The following is a 14443-nucleotide window of genomic DNA, read 5'->3' as shown; positions in this document are numbered from 1 at the left end:
TTTGTCTCCATTTATTTTGTTGTGAATGGATGTAATGTAGTGAGCACGTAGCCTATACTTTCATATTAGCCGCAGCAAATATGCGATCCGACTTGAAAATCGCCAGTAATATGTTTGTGAATTTGTGACGAATCAGGTGATAGTGGAAGACTGATATGTGAATGTACAGCTGGGGAACCAGTTGGCCGACAACACCGGCAGTAGAAAATGGAATCGCGATTCAAACAGTAACATCTGCTAACTGAAAATATGCCCCCAAAAACGTAAATAAGCTTGACATTTATTTAGTGGAAAATCGCTCATTCATAAAAAGCTCACTGGTAGCGATCATTGTCAGTAACAATGCAAAATGCGATATAGCCCCGTGTGGAGAAGCTGCCCCAGTAAATTGTATTACTACAGTACAGTACTAACGCTAGTAGACTGTTGTGTTCGTCTTGGTAGCGACTGCGCTGGTTGAATTCGATTCAACGTTCCGTTGTACGGTTTAGGCTGAAATTAATTATTTTCTTGAACAGATTGACAAAGTTTAGGCTGTGGCAATGAAGTTCAGGTTAGTAGTCAGATAGTTTCACCTATTGAAAGACTTGACGTTTGACTTCCTAAACAGGTGTGGGGATGTTTTTGTTAGCTACTCACTAGTGTCTTGGGTAGGCTACAGCGTTGCAGTGAGCTACACTGGTTTGAAACCACAGATAATGACAATTTCACCAACAAATCGTTTACTAATGTCATAATAAATGCTTAAAATTTATTTGTGAGGAAAGTTTATTTTAACGATTGAAAACAGATGCATCATAGACCGCTGGAGTATGTGTTTCCCGGGCAACAGAGGCTCATGATGCTAAAGCTTCAGTGAAATAGTAGACTACTGTTTCGGAAAGTAGATGTACTTCCTTAATAATATCAGCTTATATTGTACATTACAGTTCACAATTGTGTTTCATATCACAAAGTAAAACTAGAGAGGGTACAATTTCTGGGGAAATTGTAGGGTGTAGGCTACTCGCTTGCGTCGGTTGTAGGTGGGTCCGTCCCCTTAAGTTTTTCCCTTCTAGTGATATTTTCAAGCTTTTATCCTGCTTGTACTGCATAATTCATTAAGAACGCCCTTTGAAACAAGCGAATCCCCTTTGAAACAAGCTACTGTAACAACGTTGTCACCGGCAGTATTTCAGATGGAATCGCGATTCAAACAGTTGCCTACCGTCTGCTAACTGAAAATATGCCCCCAAAAACGTAAATAAGTTTGACATTAATTTAGGGGGAAATGGCTAATTTAAAATAAGTTTGCTACGAGCAAGCTAGCTGCTGTTGCTGGCCAAATGTCACTGAGAAAGCGGCAGAAATGAGAATGTCTTTTGACATAAAGTTTAGGCTGTGGCATTGAAGACAGCAACGCACCACACAAGCTGAGTTAAAATAGATTATTTATTGTGACATTACTTACTGTACATGCAAGTCTTGATTTGCTTAAATGTACATGTGCCGCTAGTACACCACGGCACGATACCGTGCAACAGCACATCAATGCACGTTGTATCCATGCGTCGTTGCTACCGTGTGCTGTCGACGTTGTGACGTAGGCTAGCACTGAGTACCCTTCGTTGACTAAAGACACTTTTTGCCACAAAAACTTTGTAACCTCCTAAACCGTGCAACGGAACGTAAATAAAAATACAAGCAACGCAATCGAGACCAAGATGGATCTTTTGACACAGGCGTTGTCTATGTAGTCCAAATATTGACTGATCCTTAGCGGGGCAACATTTAATAATAATAATCTCAATCTCAGGTTAATCTCAATGGGACTTCCTGGTTAAATAAAGGTTAAAAGAAAAAAATAAAAGAAAAATAAATAATAATAATAATATATATGTGAGAGAACAAAGGTTGTGCCCTTTCCGAAGGCAAAGCACACCCGGTAAAAATATGTGTTTACTGCAATCAAAAGATCTGTATAAAATAGATCATGTTTTAATACTTTCTACGATGTTAACAATTAACTTCAGCATCAGGTATTTATATTAGGCAGAATCTACAGGTGTTTTCTACCACTCTGGACACACATACCCTGTTGTTATGCAGTAAAAAACGTGTTTGTTTATTGAACTTTTCATCCCCTCGATCAGTTATGATTGCAGCTTCATGCAAATCTACCACTCCTGATTAGATTTTCTGTGAGTAAGTATTATAAGTATTATATGCTGGGCCAGTAATCTTGCCTACCAATCTTCCACAGCATTTTATATTGATGGCAACATGATACAATACAAACATTTAGCTTGAATCCAAACCTTCATACTCCTACCATGTCTTCCCCAATCATATTATTGTTTTATTTTGTCTGAATTTATTTTTCCAAACAAGGCACATCTAAAGTGTTTCTGTATCAATCTTCAATTTGCCAATATAGTCTGCTTTCAAGATTTTTTTTATTTATTTGCGTTCTTTGTTTTCTGAGAGAATGACAGTTTTACCTTAAAAAAAGTCATTGTGGACCCGTCCCTTACGGCACCATACTCTATTTTGGTTTGCTTGGCCAAGTCATCTGCAGAGTCTATAGGTGAGTCCATTCTCTCCACAGTCAGAAAGGCAGCCAAGTTAGCGGTGTATGATGAGATTATAATCAACGTGAAAAACCACCATATTCCTCCAACAATTCTTGTGGAGAGGGCTTTAGGCATCAGCTCCGATCCTGTGCATGAAACAAAACAAAGTGAGAGACCTGGAGCAACGATGATTTGAATAACATTCCTGAACTTTCAAAACATGTGACCTTTTCACAATAAGCATAGCTAGAAATGGTCCTAAAAAAACTAGTCATGGACAGAGCGGCAGCTGATGTAAAGACAAGGTTTATTCCAGTACAAAGCTATTACACAAGCTGAAGTAACAGCATTGTAGCAGGGTCATTCCATGAAAGTAGACATTTTGAACTCATTAACTCATGTGGGTGTGTTTGTTATAATAGCAGATGGCAGAGATCTGCCTTTTTAAATATAAAACGTTTTGAACTCCCAAGATCAGCATTACACCATGTCTCCAATCATCATAACATATAACCTATAAAATCCAATAATTTTGGTAAATCATCACCTGTAATGTAAAGTCTGCATTGCCTTCTTACTGTTCACTGTTTTATTCAAATTAAACTGTATATTACGGACACGTTTATATATATTTATATTTATGTCTACTACTACAACTACTCCCGACTAATCAGTTGATCATTCGTCTCCCATTTAGACCTCACCAAGGGGGTGTTCCATCAACGTCGCTAACGAAATCTGCGCTTACACAAAATAGCCTCGCTTAGGTAAATGTCAAGTAAGTTTACACAAACAAGGGATTTACTATGTCAGGAAGGTGCATTCGATAAATAGATACGATATATAAGAGTCTTAAATAGAAAATCTACAACAGTTCTAAATAATTAAATAATAATTCATCGATAATAAACAATGTAAAAAAAATACAAAAATATTTTGTAAAAATACAAAATATAAAATAAGATAAATCTGTCCAGGGTGCAAGGTCCTAGGGGCGTGCAAGTCCTCGTGGAAGCAGATGGCAGCAGATCACCTTTTCAGCATTGCGGATGATACACTGAAGTCTGCTCTTGTCCTTGGCAGTGGAAGCTGTACCAGATGGTGATGGAGAAGGTGAGGATGGACTCAATGATGGCTGTGTAGAAGTGCACCATCATTGTCTTTGGCAGGTTGAACTTCTTCAGCTGCCACAGGAAGTACATCCTCTGTTGTGCTTTCTTGGTGAGGGAGCTGATGTTCAGTTCCAACTTGAGGTCCTGGGAGACAATAGTGCCCAGGAAGGGGAGGGACTCCACAGTGTTGACTCGGGAGTCACCCAGGGTGATAGGGCTGAGTGGGGCTGGGTTTTTCCTGATGTCCACAACCATCTCCACTATCGGCAGTCTCATCCCCACCAGAGATGAGCCCAATGAGGGTGGTGTCATCCACAAACTACAGGAGTTTGACGGACTGATGACTGGAGGTGCAGCTGTTGGTGTACAGGGAGAAAAGCAGAGGGGATAGGATGCAACCCTGAGGAGATCCGGTGCTGATGGATCGGCAGTCAGAAATGTGTTTTCCCAGATTCACGCACTGCTTCATGTCAGACAGGAAGTCAGTGATCCACTTGTAAGTGGAGTCAGGCACATTCAGCTGGGAGTGCTTGTCATGTAGCAGAGCCAGGATGATGGTGTTGAAAGTAGAGCTGATGTCCACAAACAGGATCTTGGCATAGGATCCAGGGGCTGGAGGGTGAAATGGAGGACCATGTCTACTGCATCATCTACAGACCTGTTAGCTCTGTAGACAAACTGCAGGGGGTCCAGAAGAGGGCATGTGATGGATTTGAGGTGTGCCAGCACCAGGCGCTCAAAATACTTCATTACCACAGAGGTCAGGGCAACGGGTCTGTAGTCATTAAGTCCTGTTGGCCTTGTGGCTTTTTGGTTACAGGGATCTCTCCCTCTTGAATGGAAAGAATTGTCTCTGTGGTGGGGGGAGGCAGACATCCCAACTTGCAGAGACTCATTTCCGGGAGGTGCCCCCCCCCCCCCCCCCCCCCGGGACGCAATCCGGACGCATGATGTTCCCCTTCAACCAGCACATACACCACCCCCACCCCCCCTGGACGCAATCAGGATGCGCGATATGCACCTGTCTCCACCAGAAATGACCATTGGACAGTTTCTCGCTCACTCTAAATACAAAATTCCAGATTTACAGGAGATTGTATAGCATTTGCGGGCGTCAGGGAGCCGCTATTGCAATGCGGGAGACTCCCGGAACTTCCGGGAGACTTGGGATGTCTGGGGGAGGGGGCCTCTGGGGTGGGCAGGTGTGGGTCAGGACAGTCCAATTGTCTATCAAAGCGACAGTAGAACTCGTTCAGGTCGTTGGCCAGGCGAGAGTCATTAATGGAGTGGGGGCCTACCTAGGCTATTTACTAACATAACTTATGCATTTACTGATAAGTAGCGTAATTTGTGGTGTCCAAAACCGTTTTGACAGTAATCACTGGCCTATATTCTCAACAGGAGGTTGAAAAGAACGTGGCAGCAAGTGAAAATGTCATTTGAATGTAGGCTTATGTATGAATTCAAAACACTGCCGAAGGTCATGGTTTGGACTAGATGTATGCCAATAACTTTTTCACATCTTGAACAAAATGAATAGATGACTAAAATAACTTTGACGCAAACCCATTTTAATGGCGTAAATGTTTTTATCGCAAGATTAACGTTATTTTTGGCCTAGCAAACTTTTTTCAGCTTTTTTCACATGCTGTTGCAACAACCAGTGACGTTAGAAAAACTACAACACCACACCGGATCTAGCTAGACCGGAAACAAAACAACAGGCACGCCGCACACACTTGTTTGGGCTTGCGAGCCGGCTAAAGAGTAGTAGGCTAACGTTACGTTTTGAGTGGATGGCAAGCACGAGACGCCGAAATAGATGCCAATAAATGGACTGCATTTATATAGCGCTTTTCTACCTTAGCGGCACTCAAAGCACTTTACAATGTTTGCCTCTCATTCACCCATTCATACTCACACACCGACAGCAGCGAGCTACCATGAAAGGCACCGGCCTGCCCATCGGGAGCAACTTGGGGTTCAGAGTCTTGCTCAAGGATACTTCAGCACATGACCTAGTAGGAGTCGGGGATCGAACCGCCAACCTTGTGATTAACAGACAACCCTCTCTAACCCCTGAGCCACAGCCGCCCCAATAAGTTTCTGAATGGAAAGTTTACTTTTAAAAAGTTGCCAAATAGTTCCATTGACAAGACCAAAGTGATCTGTGTGTTTTGTCGTTGTGAACTGAGCTATCATCGCAGCACGTCCAGTCTGAAATACCACTTGATGGCCAAGCACACAGCTGATGCGAATTCTCCACCCCCTCGTCAAAGCCAGGCGATTGCAATTTTGTTTTCAATTTAAAAAAACATTTGCACTAAGCAAGCCGATCCACTTTTCCATGTTGATAAGAGCATTAAAATGAGAAAAAATTATGGGACAAAAAGAAATCTAAAAATTTGCGATTAATTGCGATAAATTCCAAGTTAACTATGACATTAATGCGATTAATCGCGATTAAATATTTTAATCGTTTGACTAGCACTAGTTATTTATATATATAACCCTAACCCAGATATTTACTTTCATCCCACGGACAAATAACTTCTTTGGTTTAGACATAGGAACCTTGAATTGTGAACTGAGCTCGGGTAGTTGACGTCATGCAATCCCAGCATGCACCAGTCAATATCAAAGAGTACAAAAGCCTGCAAAAGCCTTTTTGGGGCTATCTCATTGTTTATGATCATTGACCAATGCACTTTTAGTAAAGCTCTCTCTTGGAAGTTGCTTAGGATAAAAGCGTCTGCTAAATGAATAAATGTAAAGAGTAGGACAAAGGAAAGTTAATTAGATAGTTGTGTAGCGGCAATGCTCCTGTTACCCAGAATGCCCCGCGGCAAGCCGAAAAGCTACAGAGTTAAAGGTTTAAGCTTAGTTAGATAAGCATTGTTTGGAGTTTTGTTGTTGTGTTCGTTTTGTTTTGATATGTGTAATGTGATGGTCTGTAGTTTAGATAAATGAAGTGTTCACCCTGAGTGTGAATGTTGTCCAGTTAGATGGCGATCTAACCTGTCATAAGACAAACGTGTGGTGAGCAATAGTCCTCTCCAGTTCATACAGCTACCTGACACTAAAGTTGTAAATATCTGGATACTGATTACAGCATCTGGATGCTGTATGTTGTGCACATGACTTGTTTTGAATGAACATGTTAAATTGTGATATCTTGTTTTGGCTATATTTGTATTTATTGAAAATGCTGTATTTTTACATTGAAGTTAAAAAAAACCTGTGTCATAACAGGTTAATAATGTGAACGTACACAACGTACATATGTTTGTACAAATACAAATCGTTTCCCCCCCGCAAAAATGTTTATTCAGGATAATAGTACACATTTAAAATTAGAAATGCTGTTTTTTTCTGGACCACCATCCAGCGACTCAGGAGGGGGAAGCAGTGCACTGGAAGTGCAGAGTGGAAGCAGAGTCTGGGGACATCGGGGGGGGGCCCATCTATCTCTGTGGTTAAAAAGCTCCGGTGGCAGGGCCCCTGGGGTGGATGAGGTCCGCCCGGAGTTCCTTAAGGCTCTGGATGTTGTAGGGCTGTCTTGGTTGACACGACTCTGCAACATCGCGTGGACACCGGGGACAGTGCCTCTGGACTGGCAGAACAGAGGGGTGGTTCCCCTCTTTAAAAAAGGGGGACCGGAGGGTGTGCTCCAACTTTAGGGGGATCACACTCCTCAGCCTCCCTGGGAAAGTCTATTCAGGGGTTCTGGAAAGGAGGGTCCATCGCATTTTCGAACCTTGGATTCAGGAGGAATGTGGTTTTCGTCCTGGCCTTGGAACTGTGGACCATGCACCCTCCAGGTCCTGGAGGGTGCATGGGAGTTCGCCCAACCAGTCTACACATTTTTTGTGGATTTGGAAAAGGCGTTTGACCGTGTCCCTCGGGGGCTCATGTGGGGGGTGCTCCGGGAGTACGGGGTACCGGATTCCCTGATCGGGGCTGTTCGGTCCCTGTATGACCGGTGCCAGAGTTTGGTCCGAATTGTCGTCAGTAAGTCGAACTTGTTCCCGGTGAGGGTTGGACTCCGCCAGGGCTGCCCTTTGTCACTGATTCTGTTCATAACTTATATGGACAGAATTTCTAGGCGCAGCCAGGGCGTTGAGGGGGTCCGGTTTGGTGACCTCAGGATCGGGTTGCTGCTTTTTGCGGATGATGTGGTCCTGATGGCTTCATCGGGCCGTGGTCTTCAGCTCTCACAGGAGCGGTTCGCAACCGAATGCGAAGTGGCTGGGATGGGAATCAGCACCTCCAAATCTGAGACCATGGTTATCGACCGGAAAAGGGTGGAGTACAATTTCCGAGTCGGGGAGGAGATCTTGACCCAGGCAGAGGAGTTGAGTATCTCGGGGCGCTCCATTCTTCCCTCACTCGTGAACAAGAGTGAGGGAAGAATGGAGCGCGAGATCGACAGGCAGATCGGTGCCGCGTCTGCAGTGATGCGGGCTCTTCATCGGTCCATCATGGTGAAGAAGGAGTCAAAAGCCGAAGCTCTCTATTTACCAGTCGATCTACGTTCCTACCCTCACCTATGGTCACGAACTGTGGGTAGCGACCTAAAGAACGAGATTGCGAATACAAGCGTCTGAAATGAGTTTTCTCCGCAGGGTGTCCGGGCTCTCCCTTAGAGATAGGGTGAGAAGCTTGGTCATCCGGGAGGGGCTCAGAGTAGAACCGCTGCTCCTCCGCGTCGAGAGGAGCCAGTTGAGGTGGCTCGGGCATCTGATCAGGACGCCTCCTGGACACCTCCCTGGTGAGGTGTTCTGGGCACGTCCCACTGGGAAGAGGCCCCGGGGAAGACCCCGGACACGCTGGAGGGACTATGTCTCTCGGCTGGCCTGGGAACGCCTCAGGGTCCCCCAGGAAGAGCTGGTGGCTTAGGTTGCTGCCCCCGCGACCCGACCCCCGGACAAGCGGCAGATGACGACGATGACAACGAATGCTGTTTTTTTACAGAGAAGTTCAATTAATAAAAGTCATATTTACCGGCAAAGAACAGCCTGTAATGTAATATTACAGATATATCTTGTAAATTTGGTACAGGAAAATTACAATTATTTAACAACCCTAATCCAGATTGTTCCTGTTTTTTTTACTAGTTTTTTTTTTTTTACAGTGCAGTGTGTTTTGAATGTAAGCAAGGTGTGAGAGCAGGGACGTGCACAGACATTTGGAGGTGCTATTGCTCTAACATGAAAAAAGTTGTGCCAGTACGCGGTATTGTGCTTTTCGCTGGTTTCTCCTTCATTCGCACAGGGGCTTTGGAATAGGTGCTGCCTATGTGCATACACGCCATCCATTCCATGCAAACCTTTGTTAAACAACATAGGTAAGGAATGGGTGCCTCCCCATGTGTTTAACCCTTGTGTTATCTTCGGGTCGTTCTGACCCATCAGTCATTGTGACCCACCGTCGTATTGCGACAACTTTACCGCATACAAAAACAAAGTGAAGCATTTTCTTTTAACCGTCGGGCTGTCTCAGACCCCCCACATTGCGAAGGTTAAAAGAAAATTATTTTTATTTGTTTTTGTATTGGGTAAAATTGGGTAAACACAACGATGGTTCGTTATGAACCTTTGGGTCATGTGACCCGAAGGCAGCACGAGGGTTAATATAAGGCTGTTTTTGGTTTGGTAGTTAGGACACTATTTTATTGATTTATTTTCTTTGGCACTGTTCATTGTTCCATTGTTACACTGTGGCATTTGTTTGTATAATAAATACAACTTTTGTATATAACCATGGTGCCACTTATTTGATGTGCAAGGTGCATACTGCCAAACAATCTTCATTTAATTGTTAGGCCATTCTTCCTCCCTAGAAATAGAGGGTCATAAAACTGCAATTTAAAAAAGCAATTTATTAGTGTCCCTCATTCTACTGTTATTGTAATGAAACTGCCCTGTAAAATAGTGTTACTGTTCTTCCAGTAGTGAGAGTATAAGGAAGATACATAATTTGCCTAGCAGGAAGACCAATGGCGCACAACAAAAAAATGTTGCTCCTTACCACAATTTACCAATTACCAACCCTTTTTCAAAGTACCACATGTACTTCCATTACCTTCACCACATGATGAGTAAAGGCCGACCTTAGCCTTAAAAGTCAACCCTGTTACGGTCAAAACCATGTAATTGTCAACCCTGTTACTGTAATCCTCAACCCTATTACTTTTCGAGAGTAATGAAGTTGTTAAAATACCAGTCAACCTTGTGACTGTTACCTAAATGTCAACCAAGTAAATATCAATTCATCATCCAACTGGAATTTTTTCATGAAATTCTCCTGGCATGTGTATGTTTTTGATTAAATTTAAAAGTTAGTCAATTGAATAATAACTCAAATTATTGTTATTTATTTTTCACATTGTGCTACGAGTGTACACGTGTTTGCTTGTTAACAAGTGTTTGCTAGTTAACACAATGTTGAACATAAATATGCAATTAAATCTATTTGAAACGATTATGTAACTGTAACAACGTTGACATTACATATACAATGTGTTCTGTATGTATAACATACATACACATACACTGGTCTTGATTAAGAAAGTTTAACATGCATTGAACTGCACCTATGCCAACCTAAACACTCAAGGATGACAAGGAAAAAACTTTCGGAGCAGCAATTCAGTAAGGGATCCTCACCTCCAGACACTTTTGTGGATAGGAATAGGTGCAGACCATATGATGAATACAATTATGCAGAAAGAATAGATGTACAAAATGTCAAAGTGAATGTATGGTGGAGTGTTCAGGGTTCTGAATTAGTAGAGCATTTGCTGCAATTACTCTGCATGGGCATTTGTCAGTTTGGGCAGGGGTTAGCTACAGGGCTGGGAAGTACAGGATCACCATCCAACACCACAGGACAGTATGAAACAATTGAATATGTCCTTCACCTGATTTGCCATAATGTTTAGAAATTGAAAATTGAGGAATGACCCAGCAATGTTGGTCTACTGTACCTCAAATATCATACATCACAAAGCACCTTGTTCGTGCATTTGCGGCATAAGGGTTGTGGACACTTGATTTTACTTTCTTTTGAGGCTTAAATGGCCTAAATGGTTTTTCAGATTTAATTATATATGACAGATACCACTCAGCCTCTTGGAAGCAGTACCTTGCTGCATAAGTGCTCCAACTCCAAACCAGACACTGTTGATTAGAGTGAAATTGTTCTCCACCACATCTGAGTCAGGGTTGCAGGGGTGAGGGTTGTACCACTCATATGGTGTAAACCTGCAGTCAAACCAGGACAAAGTTACTCTAACTCAGTTACTTTAGATCATAAAAGTAGATTGATGTAACAGAAAATCCAGCAAAATTCGAAATGCATTATAATATTAATATCAACCAATGCAGTGTACAGAATGTTTTACGTGCAATTATCAAGTGCCCATTTACCTTGCAATGACAAATAGCACACAGCTGACACCAAGGCATGCCAGCAGCACATACATCCAAATATCGGGGGAAAGGGGGTTGAGGAAGGAGAAAACTCCTGGATTTGTGCCATTGGGCTTATGATACAGGATACTGATGCCAAGAGTCATGAATGGTTTGGAGAAATCGATGACCTTCTCCCTCACATAGGTAATGGTGAGAGGAGCCACAGCAAGGTCAGCCACCTGACACGGTGAGCAGGGAGATAACACATTGAAGAAAAACTTAATTAGACTGTACTTGATTCACACAATGTGTATAACTCATTGAACATATCTATACAGTGTAAGCCATTGTCCACAAAGCTGACTTTTTGTCCAGATGCAATGGCCACTGTCTAGAAGGCTTACATTTGGTCCAGATGCAATAGCAAATGAATGGCAACTATACAGAAGGCTTAGATGCCAATAACAGAAAGACAGTCACAGGACTTACATGGTCAATGAGTTCTCGGACCATGCCATTCCACTCTCCCTTGTCATTCTGAGCGCCATACTTCCCATCAGACACCAGCTTGACCTCATATGCAAATCCCAGAATGTTGGACAGCTCTTTCAGCAGGTCCAGACAGTAGCCCTCAAACCGGTCATTCCCATACAATGGTTTATCTGATTTCTTATACATGACATATGGGTTTTCCTGCAAGATGACATAGTATATACATTAATCAGAGTATTTGTCTATTCCACATGAAAAACAGTTTATATGTTTGACCAGCATATTCACGCCTACAATGTTCTTACCAAAATAGTGGTGACAACAAGGGTTCTGTTGGCCATGGAATCTGTGACATTTGTGGACAAGTCCTTGTTGCTGTCAGTCAAATTAAGGCCTGTGTTGGAATTCCATACAGCAATCTACAAACATTACCTCAATCATCAAAACTGCACTTCACTGTACTTAAAATATATATGTACAAATATTTGAGATTGTGAGTTTCCTGTGAAATTATAGAAATCGAAATAAAGTCTAAAGAAGACATGGAATGAATACGTGCATATTAAATTCTGGGAACAAAACAGAACACATATAGGACAGGATCTGAAAGAAACGCTAGAGAAAGTGTGAGGAAAATAAATATCTCTAAATCCAACTAGAGAGGGTACAATTTCTGGGGAAATTGTAGGGTGTGCTTGCTTGCGTCGGTTGCACAGTTGTCTGTTTTTTAATGAAATTTTTACAACTGATATTTCTGTATATTTTATATAAAAATGCATGCTTATTATTTATAAAGATTACATAGATTTAAAAGCATCTTTTTTTTGCTGCTCATTTACAACTCAAAATACTAAGAGTGAAGTGTAGAATGAAATAGATGTCTTCTAATTTTCCCTGCAAGAGGCAGCCTCATAGCTGATTCAAAACGAATACATTTGGCAGACCGGTGTAAAAATTGACCTAATCTCTATGACTTAAACATCCTTTTAAGTTTTTCCCTTCTCGTGATATTTTCAGGCATTTAGCCTACTCATATTGCATTCATTCATGAATAAAGAACCCCCTTTGAAGATTATTCAACGACGTTACCGGCAGTAGAAGATGGAATCGCGATTTAAACAGTAGGCCTACCATCTGCTAACTGAAAATATGCCCCCAAAAACGTAAATAAACTTGACATTTATTTAGTGGAAAATCACTCATTCATAAAAAGCTCACTGGTAGCGATCATTGTCAGTAACAACGCAAAATGCGATATAGCCCTGTGTGGAGAAGCTGCCCCGGTAAATTGTACTACTATGGTACAGTACTAGACTACTGCTACTACTACGTCAGATGTCGTTATGCCACTGCATACTTCTATTCTATTTTAACCCTTGTGTTATCTTCGGGTCATTCTGACCCATCAGTCATTGTGACCCACCGTCGTATTGCGACAACTTTACAGCATACAAAAACAAAGTGAAGCATTTTCTTTTAACCATTGGGCTGTCTCAGACCCCCCACATTGCAAAGGTTAAAAGAAAATTATTTTTATTTGTTTTTGTATGGGGTAAAATTGGGTAAACACAACGATGATTCGTTATGAACCTTTGGGTCACGTGACCCGAAGGCAGCACAAGGGTTAAAAGAAAAAAAACATCTCTGACATTGATAACAAACCAAACCGTTAAAAAATCGGTTGAAAATTGAGCAAGTTATGGTCATTTAAAAAGTACATGTAGCATCAACACAATGTTATGGGTGAGCGAGTTGACTGTAGGAAGATGGCCGCCATGTGTGGACGTTCGACTCCGTTGTCCGGCAATGCGGCCAAGACATCTACCCTTTATATATATATCTATGCATTCAACACTCACTGCATCGGAACAACGTTTCGAGACAGGTTTTAAACACACTTCCGGTCACGTGTCAGTGTTTCTAAACGTTTTGTGACGTGATCTTGAACGAAACCTGTCTCGTACTTGCCAAAAGACTCTGACGTGTCGGGGTATAAAATGAGGCGGCAAAGCCAAGGTTTTGAATGCGTGAGACCCTGGTTGAGAGATTTGTGAGAGTTTGAGACAGTTAGAGAACGTCAGAGACAGTTAGAGAACGTTAGTTACTTGTGTGCCATTAGCGAAATCCTGTTTGTTTATTTGTCTGTTTGTGTGCTGTTTTGTGTATTAAAATATATATATATTTATATGTAACAACTTTATACGGAGTTTATTGTCTCATACTGTTCGAAAATCATATTTGGGCTTAATTGTATTGTTAGATGAAAGCAATCGCTCCCATATTCGATGCCACGCCATCTGCATTGCAGGGCGGCAATTATTCCGTTCAACCACAAAGATCCTTAAGATCACAATGTGGAACTAGAGAGGGTACAATTTCTGGGGAAATTGTAGGGTGTGCTTGCTTGCGTCGGTTGCACAGGGGTCCGTTTTTTAATGACATTTTTACAACTGATATTTCTGTATATTTTATATAAAAATGCATAGGGCCTACTTATTATTTAAAAAAGATGACATAGATTTAAAAGCATCTTTTTTTGCTGCTCATTTACAACTCAAAATGTGCAGAGTGATATTTTCAGGCATTTAGCCTACTCATATTGCATTCATTCATGAATAAAGAACCCCCTTTGAAGATTATTCTACGACGTTACCGGCAGTAGAAGATGGAATCGCGATTCAAACAGTACCATCTGCTAACTGAAAATATGCCCCCAAAAACGTAAATAAGCTTGACATTTATTTAGTGGAAAATCGCTCATTCATAAAAAGCTCACTGGTAGCGATCATTGTCAGTAACAACGCAAAATGCGATATAGCCCTGTGTGGAGAAGCTGCCCCGGTAAATTGTACTACTACGGTACAGTACTAGA

The 14443-nt window shown here is 41.9% G+C and overlaps 1 protein-coding gene and 1 long non-coding RNA gene across 2 annotated transcripts in view; both read right to left on the bottom strand.

Moving 5' to 3' along the window:
- LOC134018344 (uncharacterized) overlaps nt 1–14443 on the bottom strand; it is a 223098-nt gene that overhangs the window by 9634 nt on the left and 199021 nt on the right. The window lies entirely within an intron of this gene.
- The window catches only part of LOC134018340 (glutamate receptor ionotropic, kainate 1), a 75485-nt gene that overhangs the window by 7479 nt on the left and 53563 nt on the right, over nt 1–14443 (bottom strand). Inside the window, exons 10-14 of the mRNA XM_062458238.1 lie at nt 11877–11990; nt 11569–11772; nt 11095–11318; nt 10811–10929; nt 2481–2698 (exon numbers count right to left, since the gene is read on the bottom strand). Coding sequence (XP_062314222.1) covers nt 2481–2698; nt 10811–10929; nt 11095–11318; nt 11569–11772; nt 11877–11990 — 879 coding nt within the window. The remainder of the gene's footprint in view (nt 1–2480; nt 2699–10810; nt 10930–11094; nt 11319–11568; nt 11773–11876; nt 11991–14443) is intronic.

The sequence above is a fragment of the Osmerus eperlanus genome, chromosome 4 (genome assembly GCF_963692335.1).
Source record: "Osmerus eperlanus chromosome 4, fOsmEpe2.1, whole genome shotgun sequence".
In the NCBI taxonomy this organism is placed as follows: domain Eukaryota; kingdom Metazoa; phylum Chordata; class Actinopteri; order Osmeriformes; family Osmeridae; genus Osmerus; species Osmerus eperlanus.
This window is presented reverse-complemented; position numbering and strand designations above follow the sequence as displayed.